General features: G+C 50.2%; 1 protein-coding gene across 1 annotated transcript in view; it reads left to right on the top strand.

The window, feature by feature from the left end:
• rhobtb2a (Rho related BTB domain containing 2a) overlaps positions 1-11,326 on the top strand; it is a 58,046-nt gene extending 46,720 nt beyond the window's left edge. Inside the window, exons 8-11 of the mRNA XM_038785126.1 lie at positions 2,689-2,807; positions 6,687-6,739; positions 9,630-9,803; positions 11,232-11,326. Coding sequence (XP_038641054.1) covers positions 2,689-2,807; positions 6,687-6,739; positions 9,630-9,803; positions 11,232-11,326 — 441 coding nt within the window. The remainder of the gene's footprint in view (positions 1-2,688; positions 2,808-6,686; positions 6,740-9,629; positions 9,804-11,231) is intronic.
• The last annotated feature ends 465 nt before the right edge of the window (positions 11,327-11,791 follow it).

The following is an 11,791-nucleotide window of genomic DNA, read 5'->3' as shown; positions in this document are numbered from 1 at the left end:
CCCTCTCGCTGACCCCCCCCTCTCGCTGACCCCCCCCCTCTCGCTGACCCCCCCCTCTCGCTGACCCCGACCCTCACTGACCCCCCTCTCGCTGACCCCCCCCCCTCTCGCTGACCCCCCCTGTTCCCCCTCCACCCCAACCCCTCAAGTGATCCTTCTCTCCCCCAACCGATCCCCATCCCCCCACTGATTCCCCCTGGGGGGGGGGGGTTCCCCCCATTGCCCCTCCCCCCCCTTGCCCCCCCCCCCCCCCCCCCCCCCCCCGGATCGCCCTCCTTTCCCCCCGTGTTGGTGGCAGTTTCGGGACTGGCTGTTTGCCGGAAACATGATGCAATCAGTAATAGTATTGGTGTCAATGTGAGTGGTGTCAGGATGCAGGGTCCCAGAAGTAAAGCTGCTCTGCCTGGGTGTTGGGGTGAAATTTCAACAGACCAGCGAGCTTTTCCAAACAGAATGTGCCAATTTTTAAACCGTGCAAAAAATCATATTAGGTGGTCACTTTGGTGGCTGGATTCAAACATACAACCCGACAGCTGGGAAAATTGATCACGAGGCAGAGCAACAACTGTGAGGGGTTACGTGGAACCACAAGAACCACCTCCTAACTGCTCACAATCTGAGAATAGGTTATAGAACATAGAACAGTACAGCACAGAACAGGCCCTTCAGCCCTCGATGTTGTGCCGAGCCATGATCACCCTACTCAAACCCACGTATCCACCCTATACCCCCAACAACCCCCCCTTAACCTTACTTTTTTTAGGACACTAAGGGCAATTTAGCATGGCCAATCCACCTAACCCGCACATCTTTTGGACTGTGGGAGGAAACCGGAGCACCCGGAGGAAACCCACGCACACACGGGGAGGACGTGCAAACTCCGCACAGACAGTGACCCAGCCGGGAACCGAACCTGGGACCCTGGAGCTGTGAAGCATTTATGCTAACCACCATGCTACCGTAGGTTGTCACCCAGAATTAACTAGTTTCCTGCACGCTTGCAGAAAGATTTTCATGTCCCGTTCCTGAAAGCAGAACTAAGGGGCATACCTCAAAATAAGGGGAAGTAGATTTAGGACTGAGTTTAGGAGGAACTTCTTCACCCAAAGGGTGAAGAATAAAGATGTTTTTTTGAAGAATAACGGGATTAAGAGTTATGGTGTTCAGGCTGGAAAGTGGAGCTGAGTCCACGAAGGATCAGCCATGATCTCATTGAATGGCCTACTCCTGCTCCCAGTTCCTATGTTCTCTCACAGAGGGTAGCATTGTACCAGGTTTTCTGCGATCTCTCTGTCCCGTTGATACCAGGTGTGATGACCAGTTCCAACATCCGCAGGTCTGTGCAGCATCAACGAGGTTGAATCACAGGAAGTTTTAATGCTCAAATCAGTTGTCGCTCTTTCGCTCTTGTGTTATTTTATCAGTTTGATCCGAGCTGTTTTGGCATTTCAAATAACAAATGCAGAATTTGAATGTGGTTTGAGATTTCCCCCCCCCGGTCGCCCGTCGGTTTGTTTGTGTTGGGTGTGGAGTTGAATTATTTATCGCCCCCCGTTGTGGTGTGATGGTTCGGGGTGGGATCTGGCGGAGGGGAGGGGTAGCCACTGGGTCCAGTGCTGAAAGCTGACCCGACCCGAGGCAGCTGTGGTGGACGCTGTCATTTTCACCACAGTGCTTTCACAGCTGCTGCCAGAACAGGCTTTGTTCCTGTGAGGCACAACTTCACTGGGTTTGTGCCTCTGGTGTGTTGTGTTTGCTGGCTGATTCGCAACTGAACCCTGTCCACCTTGCCCATTCCCTGACATTTTGTAAATGCTTGCTACTCTGCCTCGCTTCTCTCTCTCTCTCTCTCTCTCTCTGGACTCCTTGTAAGGGTAAACCAAAAACATTTCGGGTGGAAGTGATGCTCTGGATCTATTGGGGAGCAGGCAATTTGAAATGAGCGCTTTCTCTCTCCCTGCTGGGCAAGGTGATGTTGTACCCGTCAGGCAGATGAGAACTTGGTGTTGCTTCATTGCAGTTCCTCTGCTTCTTGAAGTGAGCTTCCTGTTGCAACTTCAGAAAAACAGCGCACTGCGAGTTTCCATCGACAGCGGTATGGAGAGCCTACCCTCGTGATGTTGATTGAGGGATATTGATCAGGTCACAGTTGCCATGGGGTCTTCTACTCCGATCTGAATGGCAGGCAGGTTTCATGCCCTGTCCCAGAGGACACCACCACTGAGAGTGAAGCACTCCCTCACATCCTGGCACGAGAATGTCAGCTCACAACCTTCTGACTCAGAGACGAGTTATTCCACTAATTCATGGCAGGCCATCATCATAACAGTAATCTTTATTAGTGCCACAAGCAGGCTTACATTAACACTGCAATGAAGTTCCTGTGAGAAGCCCCTCATCGCCACATTCCAGCCCCTGTTCGGGTACACCGAGGGAGAATTCAGAATGTCCAATTCTCCTAACAGCACGTCTTTTGGGACTTGTGGGAGGAAACCGGAGCACCCGGAAGAAACCCACACGGGAATAAAGTGCAACTCCATACAGACAGTCACCCGAGGCCGGAATCGAACCCAGGTCCCTGGCTCTGCGAGACAACCGTGCTAACCGCTGTGCCATCGCGCCGTGACGTATAACTGCAGAGGTCCAAACATTTTGAAGTCTGGTAACTTGCCTGCATACCTCTCACAGGTGGACCGAGGTGTGGGTCAATGTTGCAGTCAGATATGTGTAAGCACAGTAATGTTAAAAGCTGGGTTTATTATCTCTGGAATGTTGAATAAGATCAGGTACATATTTGAGGTTGAAAGGTACATTGCTCCTGATGAATTCCCCTTTTTCTGCTCTTGCTCCTCTCAGCTTCGCCTGTTCTTGGTATGTTTGTGATAAGATTGTGAGACTTCGAAGGGAGTTTGGCAAAGTGTGTTGCAAGCCTGTGTTTGTGACGAGGCAGCTCCTAACACGGGGAGAAGTGCAGCCCTCCCTCTGCTCTATTTCACAGGACGCTCAGAGTACCACGGTGAAATGTACTGTGACACGATCTGTCACTTGGAAAGAGCCGGAGATGGCATCCTGTGCCAAGGGTCCTTCGGAACATCCGCTTATTTTTCTCTGGCTGATATTTGCAAACACCGTGCAAGGCTATTGTCTGATTTGCCAGCTGAGGGCGGCTCTACCAGTGGAGCTGAGAATACAGCGGGTCTCCAGGTGACCTTCCTGCCGCTGGTGGCCCACGGGATGCTCCATGTGTTTTTGGAGAAGCTTGTTGGTGTCACCAAGCTGGAACAATGTGCAGTTCCCATGGTGAAACGCAGTACAGTAGTCCTCCTCCTTCCCGTAGTTGTGACACTGGATGAACACGGGGTGAATCCCACCATGGCAAAGTGTGACATTGAAATCAATAAATGCAGCAGCTTGTGAGCTGACTACGACAAAACTCTTCATGCAGACAGTGACCGGGGCCTGGGATCGAACCCGGGCCCTCAGCGCGTTAGGCAGCAGCGCTAAACCACTGTGCCACCGTGCTGCCCTGGGGAACCACCGCTTTTCTTCATCACTCTGTGAATAACCTGGACTTGGGTGCGTGTGTGTGGGGCACAATTTCAGAATTTGGAGATGAGACACAGCTTGGAACGAGGATGAAGGAACTGTGAGGAGGATAAAGATTTGAGGGGACACAGCTAAGTGGAACAGGTGGACCCATGGCGATGGCCTTCAATGTGGCAAAGTCTGGAGAGATGGCTGAGCTGGAGGTTTGTGTCCAGTTCAGGAATGAGGGTCTTCAGTGTTGGAGACAATGGGGCTGTTCTCAGGGCAGAGAGCGTTGAGGGGAGATTTCAGAAAAGCATTCAAATTCACTCAGAGTCTGGACAGAGTCGAGAGGGGGGAACTGTCGCTCTTGGCGTAAGTGTCGCCAATGGGAAGTCACAGATTTCAGGCATCTGGTTAAACAGGTACATCGAGTCCTGTGAACCACTGTATGACTCTTAGCGTTTGGAGTTAATTCAGAAAAGGCACACCCTGAGCATTTCAACAAGAACACAGGTCAAAGTGCTCAAGAGCACACTTGAATATCAAGTTTCACATCACCCCTGACGAATGTTGTTCGATGACAATTCACATGGACTTCGCATCCTTCCTCGGGTCTGAGTGGTCATTAGTTTGGCCGTTGTCTCGATCAGCCTCCCATCTTATTGCCATTTGGACCGTACCGGTTATTGGGGTGACACAGTGGTTAGCACTGCTGCCTCACAGCGCCGGGACACTGTGCGGAGTCTGCACATTCTCCCCATGTCTGCGTGTCCAAAGATACGCAGGTTAGGTGGATTGGTTGTGCTAAATTGCCCCTTTTTGTGGGGGGGGGGCGCTTGCAGGAATCGAGTCGGGTATTGGGCCGAGGTAAGGTGCTCTCTCGAAGGGGGCGGTGGCAGACTTGATGGGCTGAATGGCCTCCTTCTGCACCGTAGGGATTCTATGGCTGTTACCTAATTCTTAATCAGCCACGGCCACGCATCCTGGGCAGCTTCGAGATACAGTATTATCCTGGGTGGAGACGCCAGCTCAAAGATGCTGACAAATCATTCCATCAGTTTGTCTCTGCGTGGATGGCTGACTGACCTGAGGAATTTCCCGTCTAATGTCTTGATTTCAGCAGCTTCCACAGAGTTTTCTTTTCCAAAGGAACCCCTTAATGGAGCAATAATATCACACCCCAGTGACACGCGCACACTCGGATTATATGGAGCTAAATCACCCCTCCTTCTGTCCATCCGATTGGGTGTGGTTTGTTGAGTTTCACACCAATTAAAAGCAGCAGCTTTATTTGTACTGTTTCAGCTAGTGTACTCCCGGACAGCGCACACGTTAGCCGCAAACAAAACATTAAAGCCGGGGAATTTCACCACCTGTGTGGAAGCTTAATCACCAGTTGGCCTGTGATTCCTCCAGGACGTTCTTCACCCACGTGTGTGCCCCTTTTCTTGTCAGACGTGACCATTCAAGGTCAGTCTCCTCCAGGTGCTGACAGTCCCACAATAAACATTGCCTTTGTGACCTCCGTGTGTTCTGGCCAAGTATTGGCACAGACTGAGCAGGTTTAAATGGGCTTCCTCCAGGTGGAGAATGAATGAGTCCAGGATCTGCAACTTCACAGCATCGACATCACTACGATGGGAGACTGTCTGCTCAATTTGCAGTGATCTTGGGATGATTAACGCGTTCAGAGAAATATTCCTCCTTTTCCATAGGAGGTTAAGTGATGAATATTACCTTCCAGTGGATAATGTTTCTGGTAACCTTGAGTTTGTTGGTTCAACATTAGTTTGAACGGGTGCCCAGTTTTCAAATCGCTCTTTGATCCCGGACACCAAATGTTAATGAGCATTATGGAACAGACCTCATCACTGGCTGAGTGGACACATGTGCTGCAAGTGGCTTTTTAGATCCGAATTCAGCCCCTTTCCTGGCTCGTGTGAACCGCTCTCTGTCCTATATTCCGAAATCCTGAGGACAGAATGAGAAGGGATTGGGTGCGTTGCATGCAGTCATCCATACAGATAAAATGAAATGAAAATTGCTTATTGTCACGAGTAGGCTTCAATGAAGTTACTGTGAAAAGCCCCTAGTCGCCACATTCCGGCGCCTGTCCGGGGAGGCTGGTATGGGAACGGTACGGGAGTGGTCGTAAGGTCCTCCCTCCCACTGCCCCCTTCCCAGCCAAGCACTCCACCTGCCACTCTACACGCAGTTTACCTCTCGCACCCACCTAATGGACCAGCAGAGCTGAACCTCAGGAGATGGGCAAAATGGAACATACACGACCTCGGGGAAAGTAATGTGTTGCACAGGCATTCATTTTCCACATTCCTGAACGGAGGAAAATGCCTGGCGTGAGCAAGCACCTCCATGCACACTTTGCGTCACATTTATCTTCCACCTCCAGCCTAAAATATTGCTGTGTCATACCAAAGATCCATCAGTGGGCTCCAGAACGGAAATTGTTATGCTGCAAAAAGCCTTGATCATATGCAGCATTGCATTCGGCAGAATGTTACTTTCTACATTTTACTGAGAATATAGCGAGAAACAGATTGTGCTGTATGGCTGCAGCTGATTGAGGATCTGAAAGCAGATGGGTTCCGTGAGAAAGAGGAATCACGTTCCTATTTGTGGAAAACTTCGAAACTATTTTGTCTGTGTGGCTTCAAGACCTGGACAACATTTCGGCTTGGATTGTGAAGTGACGAGGGTATCCAGACATTGACCATCTCCCAACAAGAGAGAGTCTTAACCACCTGCTTCACTCTGTTCAAATCCCCCACCATCCTGGGGCCACTACTGACCAGGCAGTCAAATGGATCAACAACGTTCATTCTGTGGCTACCAGAGCAATTCAGAGGCCTGTCATTCTGTGGGAAGTAACTGAGCTCCTGACTCCACTGAAGCCTGTCCATCACCTGGAAGGCACAAGTCAGGAGTGTGATGGAATACTCTCCACTTGCCTGGATGAGTGCAGCTCCAACAACACTCCAGAAGCTCGACACCATCCAGGACAAAGCAGCCCCACTTGATTGGCACCCCGTTCACCACCTTAAACATGCACTCGCTCCACCAGCAGTGCACAGTGGTAGCAGTGTGCCCAGTACACAAGGCACACTGCAGCAACCCACTGAAGTTCTTTTACCTTCCAGACTCGTTACCGAGAAGCACAAGGCCCAGCTGGGATGTGTGATCGTCACCACCTGTAAGTATTCCTCCCGAGCCCCACACCATCCTGCCTTGGAACGAAGGGCAGAGCCCCATTGGATGTCTTACCCACTGGACTGGAGAGACCAGTGCTGCCTCATTTCAGGAAGGCATGTTGGTCACTCAGCCCGGGGGTGTGGCTACCAATGGGCCTTCCCCCGGAGTCAAGAACCCCAGGGACAGGCGTCCTCCCTACCCAGAGCTGTCAGCTAACCAGAGGCCGGCCACTCTGGCCACAGTGCAGGGGAGGCTGGGGTGTCTCTGGGAGAGCGGTGTAGGGGCAGCAAGGGCAGGGGTTAGTGTGACCCCCACCATCACTACTGGAGGTGACAAGTGGGCTTCCTGGTTTAATAGCAGTGATGGCACAATGAGGCCCATAAGTGGTCATCGGGCGCTTAAGGGCCTCACCTGGGGTGGGGGGGTCTGGAACTATTCAACCTAATTACATGCTGTTCTTACCTCCAAACTTGTCCGCAACAGGGGCAGCAGGGTAGCATGGTGGTTAGCATAAATGCTTCACAGCTCCAGGGTCCCAGGTTCGATTCCCGGCTGGGTCACTGTATGTGTGGAGTCTGCACGTCCTTCCCCCTATGTGCGTGGGTTTCCTCCGGGTGCTCCGGTTTCCTCCCACAGTCCAAAGATGTGCGGGTTAGGTGGATTGGCCATGCTAAATTGCCCGTAGTGTCCTAATAAATGTAAGGTTAAGTGGGGGGTTGTTGGGTTACGGGTATAGGGTGGATACGTGGGTTTGAGTAGGGTGATCATGGCTCGGCACAACATTGAGGGCCGAAGGGCCTGTTCTGTGCTGTACTGTTCTATGTTCTATGTTCTAATTGGAGCAGAAGACCCTGCCCTCCATCCCTGTTCCTTCATCGTTGCTGCGTCAAAATCTCTCGCAGATAGCGCTGTATACCACACAGACTGCAGCCATTCGCAAAAGCAGCCCACCAGGGTCGTTAGAGATGGGCTCGCTGAGCCAGCGACGTTTGCTTCCCATGAATCTTTTAAAAACGCTTTGTATCCTCAGCTGATAACACTGGCGAAGGCTGGGAAAGGAAGCGGTTGCCTGTGAGAGAATGCATGCCCGGCCTGGTGAGGAACCTCAAAAGAAAACTTCCCCTGCCTCATCGTTGGAAACAGGGTGCTTGATTTGTGTTTGAGGGGCAGTATTAACCAGCCTTGCCTTTCAGATATCTGACTCTCTGTTCATCAATAGAACATAGAACGATACAGCGCAGTACAGGCCCTTCGGCCCTCGATGTTGCACCGACATGGAAAAAAACTAAAGGCCATCTAACCTACACTATGCCCTTATCATCCATATGCTTATCCAATAAACTTTTAAATGCCCTCAATGTTGGCGAGTTCACTACTGTTGCAGGTAGGGCATTCCACGGCCTCACCACTCTTTGCGTAAAAAACCCACCTCTGACCTCTGTCCTATATCTATTACCCCTCAATTTAAGGCTATGTCCCCTCGTGCTAGCCACCTCCATCCGCGGGAGAAGGCTCTCGCTGTCCACCCTATCTAACCCTCTGATCATTTTGTATGCCTCTATTAAGGGGCAGCAGGGTAGCATGGTGGTTAGCATAAATGCTTCACAGCTCCAGGGTCCCAGGTTCGATTCCCGGCTGGGTCACTCTGTGTGGAGTCTGCACGTCCTCCCCCTGTGTGCGTGGGTTTGCTCCGGTTTCCTCCCACAGTCCAAAGATGTGCGGGTTAGGTGGATTGGCCATGCTAAATTGCCCGTAGTGTCCTAATAAAAGTAAGGATAAGGGGGCGTTGTTGGGTTACGGATATTATGTGGATTTGTGGGTTTGAGTAGGGTGATCATGGCTCGACACAACATTGAGGGCTGAAGGGCCTGTTCTGTGCTGTACTGTTCTATGTTCTATGTTCTAAGTCACCTCTTAACCTTCTTCTTCTCTAACGAAAACAACCTCAAGTCCATCAGTCTTTCCTCATAAGATTTTTCCTCCATACCAGGCAACATCCTGGTAAATCTCCTCTGCACCCGTTCCAAAGCTTCCTATAATGAGGCGACCAGAACTGTACGCAATACTCCAAATGCGGCCGTACTAGAGTTTTGTACAACTGCAACATGACCTCATGGCTCCGGAACTCAATCCCTCTACCAATAAAGGCCAACACACCATAGGCCTTCTTCACAACCCTATCAACCTGGGTGGCAACTTTCAGGGATCTATGTACATGGACACCGAGATCCCTCTGCTCATCCACACTACCAAGAATTTTACCATTAGCCAAATATTCCGCATTCCTGTTATTCTTTCCAAAGTGAATCACCTCACACTTCTCCACATTAAACTCCATTTGCCACCTCTCAGCCCAGCTCTGCAGCTTATCTATGTCCCTCTGTAACCTGCAACATCCTTCCGCACTGTCTACAACTCCACCGACTTTAGTGTCGTCTGCAAATTTACTCACCCATCCTTCTGCGCCCTCCTCTAGGTCATTTATAAAATGACAAACAGCAACGGCCCCAGAACAGATCCTTGTGGTACGCCACTCGTAACTGAACTCCGTTCTGAACATTTCCCATCAACTACCACTCTCTGTCTTCTTTCAACTAGCCAATTTCTGATCCACATCTCTAAATCACCCTCAATCCCCAGCCTCCGTATTTTCTGCAATAGCCGACCGTGGGGAACCTTATCAAACGCTTTACTGTGTCATAGTATCCCGTGACACCGTGTGTGTGTGTGTGTGTGTGTGTGTGTGTGTGTGTGTGTGTGTGAAACAACCTCCTATCATGGCAGCACAAGCTGACTAAACATGATCCAAGTCTGTAAAACCCTCGCCACTTTAGTAAACAGCGTTTACTCCCTTCCCTTCTCCTCATCACTGCATTGCTTTTATGTTGCAGGCACCCGGATTATTTATGACCGCAAATTCCTCATGGATTGCCGCAATTCCACTGTTGCTCGGACTCCTCCGCGTGACCTTCCAAACATTCCGGGTGTCACAAGCCCGAATCCAGCAGAGAAGGTGAAGCCAGCGACAAATCACATCAACAGCCACGAGGGGAAGGCAGCTGGCGGTAAGTCACGGAGCCAGAGTGTCGGTGCGATTGGAGCGCAGGGCACATTGGGTAGGATAAGGGCGTTAGTTTGTGTTGTCCAATTAACACTCCAACTGCCATCGTGGAGGTAGTTTGGCCGAACCAGAGTCTCCACTTTGATCTGCGCCTCTGTCACCTTCCAAGAAAGATGCTGACTCGGGGTTCTATCATGGGTTTTTGACTTCTGCCATGGGTTTTCATGTGACTGAACTGGCCGATTCGCGACCCAGGGATCTTTGGCTATATGGGGTGGGATGCCCTGTGGGATAGTGGGATCCGGAATGCAGCAGTTGCTCCCTTTTCTTTCATTCTCTGCTGTCGTTCTGCCTCCTCCTTCAGGCTTTGTGTTGTGCACATTTTGAACAATTGGTAAGAGCTTCCTCCCAGTCATTGATGCCAATGCAGTTGTACGTCAAGCAGAGCCTGCAGGTGCTCTTTTTATCCTCCCCTTAAACGTTGGCCATTGGGGAATTGAGAAAACAGTCCATGTCTCACTGCATCACAAGGAGGATGGGGACGAAAACTGCTTTACACATGGGAAGATCACTCTTGGCTTCAGTATTAATGGGCTAATGAGAGTGGTAATCTCAATCCTGTTGACCATCCAAATGGTTTTCTGGACCAATATGTTGAGGAACCTACTAGAAAACAGGCCATCTCGACGGCATGTGGCGCAGTGGTTAGCACTGCGTCGAGGTCCCAGGTTCGATCCCGGCCCCAGGTTCGATCCCGGCCCCGGGTCACTGTCCATGTGGAGTTTGCACATTCTCCCCCTGTCTGTGTGGGTGAATCTAAAGATGTGCAGGTCCGGTGGATTGGCCACACTAAATTGCCCCTTAATTGGAAAAGAAAAATAATTGGCTGCTCCAAATTTTTTTTAAAAAAGAAGAAAGCAGGCCATCGTAGACCGGGTATTGTGCAATGGGAAAGGGGATGAACGGCCATAATATGAGACCATAATATGATAGAATTCTTCATCAAGATGGAGAGTGATGTGGTTGATTCTGAGACTAGTGTCCTGAATATAAATAGAGGAGACCAGGATGATATGAGCCATGAGTTGGCTATGACAGAATGGGAAACGTTATTTGAAGGGATGGTGGTGAAGAGTCAATAGTAAACATTCAAAGAGCGCATGGGGGAAATGGCAACAATTGTTCATTCCTGTCTCACCCCAAAATAAAACAGGAGAGCTGGCCAAACCATGACTCCTAAGGGAGCCATGAGGGAAATTCGAGATAGTATTAGATCCAGGAGGAGGCATACAAATTGGCCAGGAGAAAACAGCAGCCCTGAGGATTGGGAGCAGTTTAGAATTCAGCAAAGGAGGATAAAGGGGAAAGGCAAAATAGGGTATGAGAGTAAGCTGGCGAGGAACATCAAAACTGACTCAAATGTTTCCAAAAGTGTCTGAAGTGAAAAAGATTGGTGAAAACAAATATCAGAAACAGAAATTTATAACTGGGGTCAAAGAAATGGCTAATCAAATGGAGGGCTATTGACTATGAGGAGCGGTTGAATAAACTCGGCTTGTTCTCAATGGAACGCCGGGGGTTGAGGGGCGACCCGATAGAGGTCTATAAATTTATGAGGGGCAGAGATAGAGTGGATAGTCAGAGGCTTTTTCCCAAGGCAGAGGGGTGAATTACTAGGGGTATAGATTTGAGGTGCGAGGGGCAAGGTTTAGAGGAGATGAACGAGGCATGTTTTTTACACAGAGGGTAATGGGTGCCTGGAACTCGCTGCCGGAGGAGGTGGTGGAAGCAGGGACAATAGTGACATTTAAGGGGCATCTTGACAAATACATGAATAGGATGGGAATAGAGGGATACGGACCCAGGAAGTGCAGAAGATTTTAGTTTAGACAGGCAGCATGGTCGGCACAGGCTTGGAGGGCTTGTTCTGTGCTGTACTTTTCTTTGTTCTTTTGTTCTAACTAGATACATACTTTGGTTCTGTCTTCACAA

This window comes from Scyliorhinus canicula, chromosome 26 (genome assembly GCF_902713615.1).
Source record: "Scyliorhinus canicula chromosome 26, sScyCan1.1, whole genome shotgun sequence".
Taxonomy (NCBI): domain Eukaryota; kingdom Metazoa; phylum Chordata; class Chondrichthyes; order Carcharhiniformes; family Scyliorhinidae; genus Scyliorhinus; species Scyliorhinus canicula.
The sequence above is the reverse complement of the archived record's forward strand: the minus strand, read 5'-3'. Positions and strand labels throughout refer to the sequence as shown.